This window comes from Diadema setosum, chromosome 19, assembly GCF_964275005.1.
Source record: "Diadema setosum chromosome 19, eeDiaSeto1, whole genome shotgun sequence".
Classification (NCBI taxonomy): Eukaryota; Metazoa; Echinodermata; class Echinoidea; order Diadematoida; family Diadematidae; genus Diadema; species Diadema setosum.
The window spans coordinates 8880824-8897653 of NC_092703.1; the positions used below are offsets into that span (position 1 = coordinate 8880824).

The 16830-nt window shown below is 46.4% G+C and overlaps 1 protein-coding gene, 11 non-coding genes and 1 pseudogene across 12 annotated transcripts; 1 reads left to right on the forward strand and 12 right to left on the reverse strand.

Moving 5' to 3' along the window:
* The first annotated feature begins 180 nt into the window (after positions 1-180).
* Positions 181-2022, forward strand: LOC140242984 (uncharacterized). The gene is made up of 2 exons (XM_072322724.1): positions 181-238; positions 358-2022. Exons 1-2 carry the CDS (start codon positions 181-183, stop codon positions 1716-1718), a joined length of 1419 nt encoding a protein of 472 aa, XP_072178825.1. The 3' UTR covers positions 1719-2022.
* Positions 2023-5439: 3417 nt separating this feature from the next.
* Positions 5440-5555, reverse strand: LOC140243200 (5S ribosomal RNA; annotated as a pseudogene).
* Positions 5556-6444: 889 nt separating this feature from the next.
* On the reverse strand, positions 6445-6563 carry LOC140243168 (5S ribosomal RNA). The gene has a single exon (XR_011902177.1). It is a non-coding gene; the product is annotated as a 5S ribosomal RNA (ribosomal RNA).
* Positions 6564-7452: 889 nt separating this feature from the next.
* Positions 7453-7571, reverse strand: LOC140243179 (5S ribosomal RNA). The gene has a single exon (XR_011902188.1). It is a non-coding gene; the product is annotated as a 5S ribosomal RNA (ribosomal RNA).
* An 889-nt stretch (positions 7572-8460) lies between these two features.
* On the reverse strand, positions 8461-8579 carry LOC140243191 (5S ribosomal RNA). The gene has a single exon (XR_011902199.1). It is a non-coding gene; the product is annotated as a 5S ribosomal RNA (ribosomal RNA).
* An 889-nt stretch (positions 8580-9468) lies between these two features.
* Positions 9469-9587, reverse strand: LOC140243203 (5S ribosomal RNA). Its single transcript, XR_011902209.1, has one exon. It is a non-coding gene; the product is annotated as a 5S ribosomal RNA (ribosomal RNA).
* An 889-nt stretch (positions 9588-10476) lies between these two features.
* LOC140243215 (5S ribosomal RNA) lies at positions 10477-10595 on the reverse strand. The gene has a single exon (XR_011902220.1). It is a non-coding gene; the product is annotated as a 5S ribosomal RNA (ribosomal RNA).
* Positions 10596-11484: 889 nt separating this feature from the next.
* LOC140243169 (5S ribosomal RNA) lies at positions 11485-11603 on the reverse strand. Its single transcript, XR_011902178.1, has one exon. It is a non-coding gene; the product is annotated as a 5S ribosomal RNA (ribosomal RNA).
* An 889-nt stretch (positions 11604-12492) lies between these two features.
* On the reverse strand, positions 12493-12611 carry LOC140243170 (5S ribosomal RNA). Its single transcript, XR_011902179.1, has one exon. It is a non-coding gene; the product is annotated as a 5S ribosomal RNA (ribosomal RNA).
* An 889-nt stretch (positions 12612-13500) lies between these two features.
* LOC140243171 (5S ribosomal RNA) lies at positions 13501-13619 on the reverse strand. Its single transcript, XR_011902180.1, has one exon. It is a non-coding gene; the product is annotated as a 5S ribosomal RNA (ribosomal RNA).
* Positions 13620-14508: 889 nt separating this feature from the next.
* Positions 14509-14627, reverse strand: LOC140243172 (5S ribosomal RNA). The gene has a single exon (XR_011902181.1). It is a non-coding gene; the product is annotated as a 5S ribosomal RNA (ribosomal RNA).
* Positions 14628-15516: 889 nt separating this feature from the next.
* LOC140243173 (5S ribosomal RNA) lies at positions 15517-15635 on the reverse strand. The gene has a single exon (XR_011902182.1). It is a non-coding gene; the product is annotated as a 5S ribosomal RNA (ribosomal RNA).
* Positions 15636-16524: 889 nt separating this feature from the next.
* LOC140243174 (5S ribosomal RNA) lies at positions 16525-16643 on the reverse strand. The gene has a single exon (XR_011902183.1). It is a non-coding gene; the product is annotated as a 5S ribosomal RNA (ribosomal RNA).
* Positions 16644-16830: the final 187 nt, after the last annotated feature.

Below are 16830 nucleotides of genomic sequence, written 5' to 3' on the forward strand. Positions count from 1 at the left end.
AACAAACAGAAAGAAACACACAAATGATCAGATGGACAGGACCAAAGAAATAAAAAGGGATTCACACATGATTAATGAAACTATCTGACAAACAAGCACGATAAATTCATACTGATAACTCAATGAAAGTTGTGGGGGAAGATAGCTCAAGCAGACGACGATTCCACACTGAGGCCGCAGATGGCAGCATTCCTGATCACCACGCAGGGCCCGCGACATCCGGTGATCGGCGACTTCGGTAGGTCCCTGGCGGGGTCGTTAATATCAATATGTAAGTGTAGATATGACAGATAAGATATTAATTTTTTTTCCCTCTCCCTTTTCTTTCTTTCCTTGTTTTTTTGTTTGTTTTTTCAGTGGAGGAAGAGCAGCAGCTTGCTGAGGAGGAGGAAGAAGAAGAAGACGAGCCTGACAAAGAGGATACTTCTGACGATGATGACGAGGGGATTGAAGCTGAGTCGCAGGACCAAGGCTTTGACCCCATAGACGAGATCAGCGTAAAACATGCACGTCTAGTCAAGTCTGATGTCGTCACAGACCAAGCCAACCCAGCAGTGGAAGATGTTTTGATGGGCCCCAAACATCTCCATCTTCCAGGGTTTGAGGAAGTGGAGCAGCTTGCTCTTCTACTTGTAAAACTCGCAGACAATACTGACCAACATCTGATTCCAACTGAACTTTGTCTTCAGATTTCCAATGCAGTTGCTGCCCTCCATGACCATGACAAATCTGCCAGATCTTTTATCAAGAAGTACGAGTCGAAATGGGGCTATACCCTCTTTGGCAGATGTCTTGGTCAGGAATCGCCTGAAAAAAGTGCAGCACAGAAGACAAAGTTCAGTTGGATGAAGTATGCTCAGGCTGCGAGGATTACAGATGAATCGCGGCTACTCTATGTAGTGATTAAGATGTTGAAGAATCGCCCAGCAGTCAGCACTCTGTCATCTCCGACTAAGATAGCCCAAAAGATCAAGGGGCAATACAAACGTATCGTTGATCGAGTTAGAGATAACAGGGTGCTGGCTGATGCGCGCATTCCTCTTCCAAATATTAATGTCAAATCAATAAGCACTTTCCTTAACAAGGAGGACAAGCGGGCCAACTACCTAGCAACGGTTGTTCCCAAGGCTCCAGGTCACCGGAGATTAATTTCTACCAAACCTCTTCCTGATGCACCTACTCTCCCTTCCTCACTTCCTCCTCCCAACAGGGAGCAGGTGCAATACTCAACGGTGCCCCTTGACTATGGTGAGAGGCGTCCACACAAACGGAAATTGGAACTTGACGCAGCAGAAGAGAGGCCTACAACATCTGTTGCATTGCCAACACTCCTACCACGACCTCCAAAACAATGTACGGTACCAAAGGCCCCTGTCCTAGTAGTTGTGCCCTACCAGCCTTCTGCTGCATCAGTTTCATTTCCATCAACATCTTCTGCGACATTTACCGTCAACTCCCCTCCCCCTCCACCACCTAAGCCCAAAGCTATCATGCCCAACAGATCCAGGAAGCCATGTGCTGCGTGTGGTAAGCCAAATTGTGGTGGACAGAGAAAACGATACATGCCCTCTAAGGAAAAGCTGAGGGACAGCTCACAGAAAATGTTTACTTTTTGTCCACACACATGCAAATCTCTAACACCTGGCTTCTTGGATCGTGTGTATGATAGCTATGAGCACTTTAAGGAAACTGTTGATAGCGAACTTGCAAAGAATTAATTTTCATGTTCCATATACAATGTATCATGTAACTTCATGAGAAGTTTAACTATCTTTTGTGTGTGTTCATTTAATTTACACATACATGTCGTAAGAGTGGCAGAATATGATTTTGGATCTGCATGATATTTATTGTATTCAATGCAGCGTTATGTGCCATGGATTGCCAGATGAGTGCCAGATGAAGCCAAATATCTAAACTCGCTGAATTTGCTTGCCAAATTAACTATGTTTTATTATGTGCTTAATAATCTATGCACAGTCAGAGCATAGTTTTTCTGAACATATTAGCTGATACATTGTTCTATCAACATTTTTTTTTTCAGTGCCATTACTTGTATATTATTCCAAGCATTGGCAAACATCTTTGCCATATTAATGTCTGCCAACAAGTGTCTGCCAACAAGATATTGAACTGTGTAGTTTCTGAAAATGATCTTTATATTCGTATGTTTACACATGTCACAAGAGTTGTGGAAAATATCTTTCAGGTCTGCATGATACTGCTAGTATTCAATGCATAGTTATGTTTATGTGCCTTGAACTGCCAGATGAAACCAAGAATTTCAACTCAGACTAAATTTGCTTTGCCAAACTTGTGTGTGTCTCTTCATGATATTCACAATATTTGTGAAGACTTTTGTGTCATGAATTGCCAGATGAAGCAAAATATTTCAACTCAGGCTGGATTTGCTTTGCCAAACGTGTGTGTGTCTCTTCATGATATTCACAATATTTGTGAAGACTTTTGTGTCATGAATTGCCAGATGAAGCAAAATATTTCAACTCAGGCTGAATTTGCTTTGCCAAACGTGTGTGTGTCTCTTCATGATAGTCATTATATTTGTGAAGACTTTTGTGCCATGAATTGCCAGATGAACCAAATATTTTAACTCAGACTAAATTTGCTTTGCCAAACGTGTGTGTGTCTCTTCATGATAGTCATTATATTTGTGAAGACTTTTGTGTCATGAATTGCCAGATGAAGCAAAATACTCAGGCTGGATTTGCTTTGCCAAACGTTTGTGTGTCTCTTCATGATATTCATTATATTTGTGAAGATTTTTGTGCCATGAATTGCCAGATGAAGCAAAATATTTCAACTCAGGCTGAATTTGCTTTGCCAAACGTGTGTGTCTCTTCATGATAGTCATTATATTTGTGAAGACTTTTGTGTCATGAATTGCCAGATGAAGCAAAATACTCAGGCTGGATTTGCTTTGCCAAACGTGTGTGTGTCTCTTCATGATATTCATTATATTTGTGAAGATTTTTGTGCCATGAATTGCCAGATGAAGCAAAATATTTCAACTCCGGCTGGATTTACTTTGCCAAACGTGTGTGTGTCTCTTCATGATATTCACAATATTTGTGAAGACTTTTGTGTCATGAGTTACCAGATGAAGCAAAATATTTCAACTCAGGCTGGATTTGCTTAAACGTGTGTGTGTCTCTTCATGATATTCACAATATTTGTGAAGACTTTTGTGTCATGAATTGCCAGATGAAGCAAAATATTTCAACTCAGGCTGAATTTTCTTTGCCAAACGTGTGTGTGTCTCTTCATGATATTCATTATTTGTCATGAGTTTTGTCTCATGAGTTGCTAGATGAACCAAATATTTTAACTCAAGCTATATTTCCTGGACAACTTAATTATGTTGTACGTTAACATAATGTCAGGAGAGTGGTAAAATGCAGTTTTGCCATATTAATGTCTGCCAACAAGTGTCTGCCAACAAGATATTGAACTGTGTAGTTTCTGAAAATGATCTTTATATTCGTATGTTTACACATGTCACAAGAGTTGTGGAAAATATCTTTCAGGTCTGCATGATACTGCTAGTATTCAATGCATAGTTATGTTTATGTGCCTTGAACTGCCAGATGAAACCAAGAATTTCAACTCAGACTAAATATTTCAACTCAGGCTGAATTTTCTTTGCCAAACGTGTGTGTGTCTCTTCATGATATTCATTATTTGTCGTGAGTTTTGTCTCATGAATTGCTAGATGAACCAAATATTTTAACTCAAGCTATATTTCCTGGACAACTTAATTATGTTGTACGTTAACATAATGTCAGGAGAGTGGTAAAATGCAGTTTTGCCATATTAATGTCTGCCAACAAGTGTCTGCATCTTTATTGTATTCAGTGCAAAGTTAAGTGCCATGAACTACCAGATGATACCAAATACTTAAACTCAAGCTAAATTTGCTGGACAAATTATCTATGTTTTACATTATGTGTGCTAAATAATCTATGCAGTAGTATTGTGCTATGAAAACACAAACTAATATGTTGATTAATCAACATGTTTTTGTGTCATATTATGCAGTACCAAAGATGGTATTCATAACATTGAATCTTACAAGGATGTCATACATTGCAGTCTTTATGATTGCTGTAAAATAAGTAAATGCTGTGAAATTAGTCAAATGCTGACATTTCATGTTTAATGTTGTCTTGCCATGTGATATGCTGCAACTGAAAAAAAGAAACAAAAAACCATGACATTTGTACACCATATTTTACTGGGCCATGCAGTATGAACCGTACAATTAACAAAAGGCTACAGAATAAGAGGCAGATTTATTGATCTAACTTTACCTGCATAGGTCTCCCGAAACAGCTCTTTCATGTTTTGTTTTATTTTTATATTCTGCAATTCTTAAGTTGGAACGACTAACAGAGATTTATACACTATGATGCCATCCTGTATGAATTCACAAAACAAGTTTGTTATTTTTTCTTTTATTTCACTTTTTTTTTTTTACAATCCTTCGGTTGCAGGAGTAACTGTCAGACGTTATGTATTTATTTTATATGACACTTGTATATTTTTGTAACTTTTATCTTCAACTTGAAACAGAAACGGAACTTGAAGAGTAAGAAGCAAGAAAAAAGTCTACTCAAATACAAAAATTGAGAACAATCAATGCAGATATTGTTTAGAACTTAATTCTTGGGTTTTTTGTCTATTTGAATATGATTGTTTGAGTATATCTGTTGTATGGAAGTTTGTATGTTTATGTGCATGTTTGTTTATGCGTGTTTTATGACTGTAACATTCTTGTGTGTCTGCTTATGAATGTTTGTATGTTTGTGAGTTTGTATGTCTGTAGAATGTTTGTGTGTCCGTTTCTGTGTGCATGTTTGTATCTTGGTTTGTGTGCTTGTTTGTCTGTGTTTATGCATGTTTATTGGATATCCAGATTTGTATGTCTGTTTGTGCTCGTTTCTATGTCTGTGTGTTTGCATATCTGTGTTTATAAATGTTTGTAAGTGCATTTTTCCCACTGAGATATCTATTATTCTACATCACACATACTTTATATTTATCTGAACACATAATACATCATATTTCAAATAAAATAGTTTGAAGAACAACCAATAGAGTACCGTGCTTCATACCATCTTATATAATTAATATAAAGAAAACAAATATCATAACAGACACGTATTTGTAAGGGTATTTGTACATATTAAATATATATATATATATATATATGTATATGTATATATATATATATATATATATATATATATATAAATGTACATATAGGGAACGCGACGTTTCCGAGTTGTCCGACACACAAGAATTACCGCAAGCAGACGACACTTTCACACTCTCGACGCAGAGGGCCGACGCGCTCTGGCGTCGTGATCACCACGGCGCCGTGGTGATCGCCGCTCTCAACGAGGTCGCACTAGTACCCAGGGGGGTCGTTGCCCATTCCCAGGCGGTCTCCCATCCAAGTACTAACCGGGCCCGACGCTGCTTGACTTCGGTGATCGGACGAGAACCGGTATATTCAGCGTGGTATGGTCGTAGGCAACAGTAGAACTGACTTTAGCCTATTTATGCTTGACGTGTGACGTCACGGGCAAGTGCTTCTGCCTTCCCAAGCTTTTTTGGCAGCAGAGGGCAGTCTTTGCCCGGCCAATGGCACTGGACCAATGGAAGAGGGAGAGCTGCGTTCAGGATGTTGGCAGGCTGTAACTATGGATGGGGGTGCTGCTGCATCAGTATGGCTACGCCGGCAACGCAACCCTGCTGATGCTGATGGCACCGCTTGCTTGACTACATGATGTGCACTCCCCAGGGCCATTCGTGGATACCGCTCAAGGTCAAGGTGCCGACGCGGCGGCCCCATATCAGCCTTGCTTGGCTCCAGAAGAAAACCATGACCACTGTTTACATCCTAGCTGAGATGAATTCACGGACTCAGGAGGGCCGAGAAAGAAGCAGGAGTGCAACCCAGCTTGCACTGCCCGGTCTTTCTTGGAAAGCTGTTTGTTTTGACACTGATCAGTCTGGGTTGAAGGCAGGTGTCATTGCAATGTTGCTGGTTACCAAGTATAAGCGCAAGTGTGCGTGACGTCATAATAATCAAGCTTCAGGCCAGGGCGCAGAGCATTTAAACACTCCCGACAATCTGGACAAGTAGATGTGTGGATGATATCTATGTAAATAGGCAAGACGCCTGATGTCATGACTGCGTCGTGTCTATCAGAAGAGATTCGGGGAAAATTGACATCTCTTGACCTTGCTGTCATACTCGCGGCTCCAACATCCTGACAGGTCTTGCCATCTTTTCTGTTGAATTTGATTTTCCAGAAGAAACGAAAAGAAAAGGAGCATGGAAATTGCCACATGCAAAAACATTGTACGGAACAAAATTAATGTCAACAGAATGGAAAACCGGTGCTTCAAACAGCAAAAAGCCTACAACACCCGGTATTCCCAGGCGGTCTCCCATCCAAGTACTAACCGGGCCCGACGCTGCTTGACTTCGGTGATCGGACGAGAACCGGTATATTCAGCGTGGTATGGTCGTAGGCAACAGTAGTACTGACTTTAGCCTATTTATGCTTGACGTGTGACGTCACGGGCAAGTGCTTCTGCCTTCCCAAGCTTTTTTGGCAGCAGAGGGCAGTCTTTGCCCGGCCAATGGCACTGGACCAATGGAAGAGGGAGAGCTGCGTTCAGGATGTTGGCAGGCTGTAACTATGGATGGGGGTGCTGCTGCATCAGTATGGCTACGCCGGCAACGCAACCCTGCTGATGCTGATGGCACCGCTTGCTTGACTACATGATGTGCACTCCCCAGGGCCATTCGTGGATACCGCTCAAGGTCAAGGTGCCGACGCGGCGGCCCCATATCAGCCTTGCTTGGCTCCAGAAGAAAACCATGACCACTGTTTACATCCTAGCTGAGATGAATTCACGGACTCAGGAGGGCCGAGAAAGAAGCAGGAGTGCAACCCAGCTTGCACTGCCCGGTCTTTCTTGGAAAGCTGTTTGTTTTGACACTGATCAGTCTGGGTTGAAGGCAGGTGTCATTGCAATGTTGCTGGTTACCAAGTATAAGCGCAAGTGTGCGTGACGTCATAATAATCAAGCTTCAGGCCAGGGCGCAGAGCATTTAAACACTCCCGACAATCTGGACAAGTAGATGTGTGGATGATATCTATGTAAATAGGCAAGACGCCTGATGTCATGACTGCGTCGTGTCTATCAGAAGAGATTCGGGGAAAATTGACATCTCTTGACCTTGCTGTCATACTCGCGGCTCCAACATCCTGACAGGTCTTGCCATCTTTTCTGTTGAATTTGATTTTCCAGAAGAAACGAAAAGAAAAGGAGCATGGAAATTGCCACATGCAAAAACATTGTACGGAACAAAATTAATGTCAACAGAATGGAAAACCGGTGCTTCAAACAGCAAAAAGCCTACAACACCCGGTATTCCCAGGCGGTCTCCCATCCAAGTACTAACCGGGCCCGACGCTGCTTGACTTCGGTGATCGGACGAGAACCGGTATATTCAGCGTGGTATGGTCGTAGGCAACAGTAGTACTGACTTTAGCCTATTTATGCTTGACGTGTGACGTCACGGGCAAGTGCTTCTGCCTTCCCAAGCTTTTTTGGCAGCAGAGGGCAGTCTTTGCCCGGCCAATGGCACTGGACCAATGGAAGAGGGAGAGCTGCGTTCAGGATGTTGGCAGGCTGTAACTATGGATGGGGGTGCTGCTGCATCAGTATGGCTACGCCGGCAACGCAACCCTGCTGATGCTGATGGCACCGCTTGCTTGACTACATGATGTGCACTCCCCAGGGCCATTCGTGGATACCGCTCAAGGTCAAGGTGCCGACGCGGCGGCCCCATATCAGCCTTGCTTGGCTCCAGAAGAAAACCATGACCACTGTTTACATCCTAGCTGAGATGAATTCACGGACTCAGGAGGGCCGAGAAAGAAGCAGGAGTGCAACCCAGCTTGCACTGCCCGGTCTTTCTTGGAAAGCTGTTTGTTTTGACACTGATCAGTCTGGGTTGAAGGCAGGTGTCATTGCAATGTTGCTGGTTACCAAGTATAAGCGCAAGTGTGCGTGACGTCATAATAATCAAGCTTCAGGCCAGGGCGCAGAGCATTTAAACACTCCCGACAATCTGGACAAGTAGATGTGTGGATGATATCTATGTAAATAGGCAAGACGCCTGATGTCATGACTGCGTCGTGTCTATCAGAAGAGATTCGGGGAAAATTGACATCTCTTGACCTTGCTGTCATACTCGCGGCTCCAACATCCTGACAGGTCTTGCCATCTTTTCTGTTGAATTTGATTTTCCAGAAGAAACGAAAAGAAAAGGAGCATGGAAATTGCCACATGCAAAAACATTGTACGGAACAAAATTAATGTCAACAGAATGGAAAACCGGTGCTTCAAACAGCAAAAAGCCTACAACACCCGGTATTCCCAGGCGGTCTCCCATCCAAGTACTAACCGGGCCCGACGCTGCTTGACTTCGGTGATCGGACGAGAACCGGTATATTCAGCGTGGTATGGTCGTAGGCAACAGTAGTACTGACTTTAGCCTATTTATGCTTGACGTGTGACGTCACGGGCAAGTGCTTCTGCCTTCCCAAGCTTTTTTGGCAGCAGAGGGCAGTCTTTGCCCGGCCAATGGCACTGGACCAATGGAAGAGGGAGAGCTGCGTTCAGGATGTTGGCAGGCTGTAACTATGGATGGGGGTGCTGCTGCATCAGTATGGCTACGCCGGCAACGCAACCCTGCTGATGCTGATGGCACCGCTTGCTTGACTACATGATGTGCACTCCCCAGGGCCATTCGTGGATACCGCTCAAGGTCAAGGTGCCGACGCGGCGGCCCCATATCAGCCTTGCTTGGCTCCAGAAGAAAACCATGACCACTGTTTACATCCTAGCTGAGATGAATTCACGGACTCAGGAGGGCCGAGAAAGAAGCAGGAGTGCAACCCAGCTTGCACTGCCCGGTCTTTCTTGGAAAGCTGTTTGTTTTGACACTGATCAGTCTGGGTTGAAGGCAGGTGTCATTGCAATGTTGCTGGTTACCAAGTATAAGCGCAAGTGTGCGTGACGTCATAATAATCAAGCTTCAGGCCAGGGCGCAGAGCATTTAAACACTCCCGACAATCTGGACAAGTAGATGTGTGGATGATATCTATGTAAATAGGCAAGACGCCTGATGTCATGACTGCGTCGTGTCTATCAGAAGAGATTCGGGGAAAATTGACATCTCTTGACCTTGCTGTCATACTCGCGGCTCCAACATCCTGACAGGTCTTGCCATCTTTTCTGTTGAATTTGATTTTCCAGAAGAAACGAAAAGAAAAGGAGCATGGAAATTGCCACATGCAAAAACATTGTACGGAACAAAATTAATGTCAACAGAATGGAAAACCGGTGCTTCAAACAGCAAAAAGCCTACAACACCCGGTATTCCCAGGCGGTCTCCCATCCAAGTACTAACCGGGCCCGACGCTGCTTGACTTCGGTGATCGGACGAGAACCGGTATATTCAGCGTGGTATGGTCGTAGGCAACAGTAGTACTGACTTTAGCCTATTTATGCTTGACGTGTGACGTCACGGGCAAGTGCTTCTGCCTTCCCAAGCTTTTTTGGCAGCAGAGGGCAGTCTTTGCCCGGCCAATGGCACTGGACCAATGGAAGAGGGAGAGCTGCGTTCAGGATGTTGGCAGGCTGTAACTATGGATGGGGGTGCTGCTGCATCAGTATGGCTACGCCGGCAACGCAACCCTGCTGATGCTGATGGCACCGCTTGCTTGACTACATGATGTGCACTCCCCAGGGCCATTCGTGGATACCGCTCAAGGTCAAGGTGCCGACGCGGCGGCCCCATATCAGCCTTGCTTGGCTCCAGAAGAAAACCATGACCACTGTTTACATCCTAGCTGAGATGAATTCACGGACTCAGGAGGGCCGAGAAAGAAGCAGGAGTGCAACCCAGCTTGCACTGCCCGGTCTTTCTTGGAAAGCTGTTTGTTTTGACACTGATCAGTCTGGGTTGAAGGCAGGTGTCATTGCAATGTTGCTGGTTACCAAGTATAAGCGCAAGTGTGCGTGACGTCATAATAATCAAGCTTCAGGCCAGGGCGCAGAGCATTTAAACACTCCCGACAATCTGGACAAGTAGATGTGTGGATGATATCTATGTAAATAGGCAAGACGCCTGATGTCATGACTGCGTCGTGTCTATCAGAAGAGATTCGGGGAAAATTGACATCTCTTGACCTTGCTGTCATACTCGCGGCTCCAACATCCTGACAGGTCTTGCCATCTTTTCTGTTGAATTTGATTTTCCAGAAGAAACGAAAAGAAAAGGAGCATGGAAATTGCCACATGCAAAAACATTGTACGGAACAAAATTAATGTCAACAGAATGGAAAACCGGTGCTTCAAACAGCAAAAAGCCTACAACACCCGGTATTCCCAGGCGGTCTCCCATCCAAGTACTAACCGGGCCCGACGCTGCTTGACTTCGGTGATCGGACGAGAACCGGTATATTCAGCGTGGTATGGTCGTAGGCAACAGTAGTACTGACTTTAGCCTATTTATGCTTGACGTGTGACGTCACGGGCAAGTGCTTCTGCCTTCCCAAGCTTTTTTGGCAGCAGAGGGCAGTCTTTGCCCGGCCAATGGCACTGGACCAATGGAAGAGGGAGAGCTGCGTTCAGGATGTTGGCAGGCTGTAACTATGGATGGGGGTGCTGCTGCATCAGTATGGCTACGCCGGCAACGCAACCCTGCTGATGCTGATGGCACCGCTTGCTTGACTACATGATGTGCACTCCCCAGGGCCATTCGTGGATACCGCTCAAGGTCAAGGTGCCGACGCGGCGGCCCCATATCAGCCTTGCTTGGCTCCAGAAGAAAACCATGACCACTGTTTACATCCTAGCTGAGATGAATTCACGGACTCAGGAGGGCCGAGAAAGAAGCAGGAGTGCAACCCAGCTTGCACTGCCCGGTCTTTCTTGGAAAGCTGTTTGTTTTGACACTGATCAGTCTGGGTTGAAGGCAGGTGTCATTGCAATGTTGCTGGTTACCAAGTATAAGCGCAAGTGTGCGTGACGTCATAATAATCAAGCTTCAGGCCAGGGCGCAGAGCATTTAAACACTCCCGACAATCTGGACAAGTAGATGTGTGGATGATATCTATGTAAATAGGCAAGACGCCTGATGTCATGACTGCGTCGTGTCTATCAGAAGAGATTCGGGGAAAATTGACATCTCTTGACCTTGCTGTCATACTCGCGGCTCCAACATCCTGACAGGTCTTGCCATCTTTTCTGTTGAATTTGATTTTCCAGAAGAAACGAAAAGAAAAGGAGCATGGAAATTGCCACATGCAAAAACATTGTACGGAACAAAATTAATGTCAACAGAATGGAAAACCGGTGCTTCAAACAGCAAAAAGCCTACAACACCCGGTATTCCCAGGCGGTCTCCCATCCAAGTACTAACCGGGCCCGACGCTGCTTGACTTCGGTGATCGGACGAGAACCGGTATATTCAGCGTGGTATGGTCGTAGGCAACAGTAGTACTGACTTTAGCCTATTTATGCTTGACGTGTGACGTCACGGGCAAGTGCTTCTGCCTTCCCAAGCTTTTTTGGCAGCAGAGGGCAGTCTTTGCCCGGCCAATGGCACTGGACCAATGGAAGAGGGAGAGCTGCGTTCAGGATGTTGGCAGGCTGTAACTATGGATGGGGGTGCTGCTGCATCAGTATGGCTACGCCGGCAACGCAACCCTGCTGATGCTGATGGCACCGCTTGCTTGACTACATGATGTGCACTCCCCAGGGCCATTCGTGGATACCGCTCAAGGTCAAGGTGCCGACGCGGCGGCCCCATATCAGCCTTGCTTGGCTCCAGAAGAAAACCATGACCACTGTTTACATCCTAGCTGAGATGAATTCACGGACTCAGGAGGGCCGAGAAAGAAGCAGGAGTGCAACCCAGCTTGCACTGCCCGGTCTTTCTTGGAAAGCTGTTTGTTTTGACACTGATCAGTCTGGGTTGAAGGCAGGTGTCATTGCAATGTTGCTGGTTACCAAGTATAAGCGCAAGTGTGCGTGACGTCATAATAATCAAGCTTCAGGCCAGGGCGCAGAGCATTTAAACACTCCCGACAATCTGGACAAGTAGATGTGTGGATGATATCTATGTAAATAGGCAAGACGCCTGATGTCATGACTGCGTCGTGTCTATCAGAAGAGATTCGGGGAAAATTGACATCTCTTGACCTTGCTGTCATACTCGCGGCTCCAACATCCTGACAGGTCTTGCCATCTTTTCTGTTGAATTTGATTTTCCAGAAGAAACGAAAAGAAAAGGAGCATGGAAATTGCCACATGCAAAAACATTGTACGGAACAAAATTAATGTCAACAGAATGGAAAACCGGTGCTTCAAACAGCAAAAAGCCTACAACACCCGGTATTCCCAGGCGGTCTCCCATCCAAGTACTAACCGGGCCCGACGCTGCTTGACTTCGGTGATCGGACGAGAACCGGTATATTCAGCGTGGTATGGTCGTAGGCAACAGTAGTACTGACTTTAGCCTATTTATGCTTGACGTGTGACGTCACGGGCAAGTGCTTCTGCCTTCCCAAGCTTTTTTGGCAGCAGAGGGCAGTCTTTGCCCGGCCAATGGCACTGGACCAATGGAAGAGGGAGAGCTGCGTTCAGGATGTTGGCAGGCTGTAACTATGGATGGGGGTGCTGCTGCATCAGTATGGCTACGCCGGCAACGCAACCCTGCTGATGCTGATGGCACCGCTTGCTTGACTACATGATGTGCACTCCCCAGGGCCATTCGTGGATACCGCTCAAGGTCAAGGTGCCGACGCGGCGGCCCCATATCAGCCTTGCTTGGCTCCAGAAGAAAACCATGACCACTGTTTACATCCTAGCTGAGATGAATTCACGGACTCAGGAGGGCCGAGAAAGAAGCAGGAGTGCAACCCAGCTTGCACTGCCCGGTCTTTCTTGGAAAGCTGTTTGTTTTGACACTGATCAGTCTGGGTTGAAGGCAGGTGTCATTGCAATGTTGCTGGTTACCAAGTATAAGCGCAAGTGTGCGTGACGTCACAATAATCAAGCTTCAGGCCAGGGCGCAGAGCATTTAAACACTCCCGACAATCTGGACAAGTAGATGTGTGGATGATATCTATGTAAATAGGCAAGACGCCTGATGTCATGACTGCGTCGTGTCTATCAGAAGAGATTCGGGGAAAATTGACATCTCTTGACCTTGCTGTCATACTCGCGGCTCCAACATCCTGACAGGTCTTGCCATCTTTTCTGTTGAATTTGATTTTCCAGAAGAAACGAAAAGAAAAGGAGCATGGAAATTGCCACATGCAAAAACATTGTACGGAACAAAATTAATGTCAACAGAATGGAAAACCGGTGCTTCAAACAGCAAAAAGCCTACAACACCCGGTATTCCCAGGCGGTCTCCCATCCAAGTACTAACCGGGCCCGACGCTGCTTGACTTCGGTGATCGGACGAGAACCGGTATATTCAGCGTGGTATGGTCGTAGGCAACAGTAGTACTGACTTTAGCCTATTTATGCTTGACGTGTGACGTCACGGGCAAGTGCTTCTGCCTTCCCAAGCTTTTTTGGCAGCAGAGGGCAGTCTTTGCCCGGCCAATGGCACTGGACCAATGGAAGAGGGAGAGCTGCGTTCAGGATGTTGGCAGGCTGTAACTATGGATGGGGGTGCTGCTGCATCAGTATGGCTACGCCGGCAACGCAACCCTGCTGATGCTGATGGCACCGCTTGCTTGACTACATGATGTGCACTCCCCAGGGCCATTCGTGGATACCGCTCAAGGTCAAGGTGCCGACGCGGCGGCCCCATATCAGCCTTGCTTGGCTCCAGAAGAAAACCATGACCACTGTTTACATCCTAGCTGAGATGAATTCACGGACTCAGGAGGGCCGAGAAAGAAGCAGGAGTGCAACCCAGCTTGCACTGCCCGGTCTTTCTTGGAAAGCTGTTTGTTTTGACACTGATCAGTCTGGGTTGAAGGCAGGTGTCATTGCAATGTTGCTGGTTACCAAGTATAAGCGCAAGTGTGCGTGACGTCATAATAATCAAGCTTCAGGCCAGGGCGCAGAGCATTTAAACACTCCCGACAATCTGGACAAGTAGATGTGTGGATGATATCTATGTAAATAGGCAAGACGCCTGATGTCATGACTGCGTCGTGTCTATCAGAAGAGATTCGGGGAAAATTGACATCTCTTGACCTTGCTGTCATACTCGCGGCTCCAACATCCTGACAGGTCTTGCCATCTTTTCTGTTGAATTTGATTTTCCAGAAGAAACGAAAAGAAAAGGAGCATGGAAATTGCCACATGCAAAAACATTGTACGGAACAAAATTAATGTCAACAGAATGGAAAACCGGTGCTTCAAACAGCAAAAAGCCTACAACACCCGGTATTCCCAGGCGGTCTCCCATCCAAGTACTAACCGGGCCCGACGCTGCTTGACTTCGGTGATCGGACGAGAACCGGTATATTCAGCGTGGTATGGTCGTAGGCAACAGTAGTACTGACTTTAGCCTATTTATGCTTGACGTGTGACGTCACGGGCAAGTGCTTCTGCCTTCCCAAGCTTTTTTGGCAGCAGAGGGCAGTCTTTGCCCGGCCAATGGCACTGGACCAATGGAAGAGGGAGAGCTGCGTTCAGGATGTTGGCAGGCTGTAACTATGGATGGGGGTGCTGCTGCATCAGTATGGCTACGCCGGCAACGCAACCCTGCTGATGCTGATGGCACCGCTTGCTTGACTACATGATGTGCACTCCCCAGGGCCATTCGTGGATACCGCTCAAGGTCAAGGTGCCGACGCGGCGGCCCCATATCAGCCTTGCTTGGCTCCAGAAGAAAACCATGACCACTGTTTACATCCTAGCTGAGATGAATTCACGGACTCAGGAGGGCCGAGAAAGAAGCAGGAGTGCAACCCAGCTTGCACTGCCCGGTCTTTCTTGGAAAGCTGTTTGTTTTGACACTGATCAGTCTGGGTTGAAGGCAGGTGTCATTGCAATGTTGCTGGTTACCAAGTATAAGCGCAAGTGTGCGTGACGTCATAATAATCAAGCTTCAGGCCAGGGCGCAGAGCATTTAAACACTCCCGACAATCTGGACAAGTAGATGTGTGGATGATATCTATGTAAATAGGCAAGACGCCTGATGTCATGACTGCGTCGTGTCTATCAGAAGAGATTCGGGGAAAATTGACATCTCTTGACCTTGCTGTCATACTCGCGGCTCCAACATCCTGACAGGTCTTGCCATCTTTTCTGTTGAATTTGATTTTCCAGAAGAAACGAAAAGAAAAGGAGCATGGAAATTGCCACATGCAAAAACATTGTACGGAACAAAATTAATGTCAACAGAATGGAAAACCGGTGCTTCAAACAGCAAAAAGCCTACAACACCCGGTATTCCCAGGCGGTCTCCCATCCAAGTACTAACCGGGCCCGACGCTGCTTGACTTCGGTGATCGGACGAGAACCGGTATATTCAGCGTGGTATGGTCGTAGGCAACAGTAGTACTGACTTTAGCCTATTTATGCTTGACGTGTGACGTCACGGGCAAGTGCTTCTGCCTTCCCAAGCTTTTTTGGCAGCAGAGGGCAGTCTTTGCCCGGCCAATGGCACTGGACCAATGGAAGAGGGAGAGCTGCGTTCAGGATGTTGGCAGGCTGTAACTATGGATGGGGGTGCTGCTGCATCAGTATGGCTACGCCGGCAACGCAACCCTGCTGATGCTGATGGCACCGCTTGCTTGACTACATGATGTGCACTCCCCAGGGCCATTCGTGGATACCGCTCAAGGTCAAGGTGCCGACGCGGCGGCCCCATATCAGCCTTGCTTGGCTCCAGAAGAAAACCATGACCACTGTTTACATCCTAGCTGAGATGAATTCACGGACTCAGGAGGGCCGAGAAAGAAGCAGGAGTGCAACCCAGCTTGCACTGCCCGGTCTTTCTTGGAAAGCTGTTTGTTTTGACACTGATCAGTCTGGGTTGAAGGCAGGTGTCATTGCAATGTTGCTGGTTACCAAGTATAAGCGCAAGTGTGCGTGACGTCACAATAATCAAGCTTCAGGCCAGGGCGCAGAGCATTTAAACACTCCCGACAATCTGGACAAGTAGATGTGTGGATGATATCTATGTAAATAGGCAAGACGCCTGATGTCATGACTGCGTCGTGTCTATCAGAAGAGATTCGGGGAAAATTGACATCTCTTGACCTTGCTGTCATACTCGCGGCTCCAACATCCTGACAGGTCTTGCCATCTTTTCTGTTGAATTTGATTTTCCAGAAGAAACGAAAAGAAAAGGAGCATGGAAATTGCCACATGCAAAAACATTGTACGGAACAAAATTAATGTCAACAGAATGGAAAACCGGTGCTTCAAACAGCAAAAAGCCTACAACACCCGGTATTCCCAGGCGGTCTCCCATCCAAGTACTAACCGGGCCCGACGCTGCTTGACTTCGGTGATCGGACGAGAACCGGTATATTCAGCGTGGTATGGTCGTAGGCAACAGTAGTACTGACTTTAGCCTATTTATGCTTGACGTGTGACGTCACGGGCAAGTGCTTCTGCCTTCCCAAGCTTTTTTGGCAGCAGAGGGCAGTCTTTGCCCGGCCAATGGCACTGGACCAATGGAAGAGGGAGAGCTGCGTTCAGGATGTTGGCAGGCTGTAACTATGGATGGGGGTGCTGCTG

Excerpts from the sequence above, each read along its gene's own strand:
- LOC140242984 (XM_072322724.1), top strand. The coding sequence starts at position 181 with ATGGCAGCATTCCTGATCACCACGCAGGGCCCGCGACATCCGGTGATC. Across the intron at positions 239-357 it reads TCCGGTGATCGGCGACTTCG|TGGAGGAAGAGCAGCAGCTT; the intron begins GTAGGTCCCTGG and ends TTGTTTTTTCAG.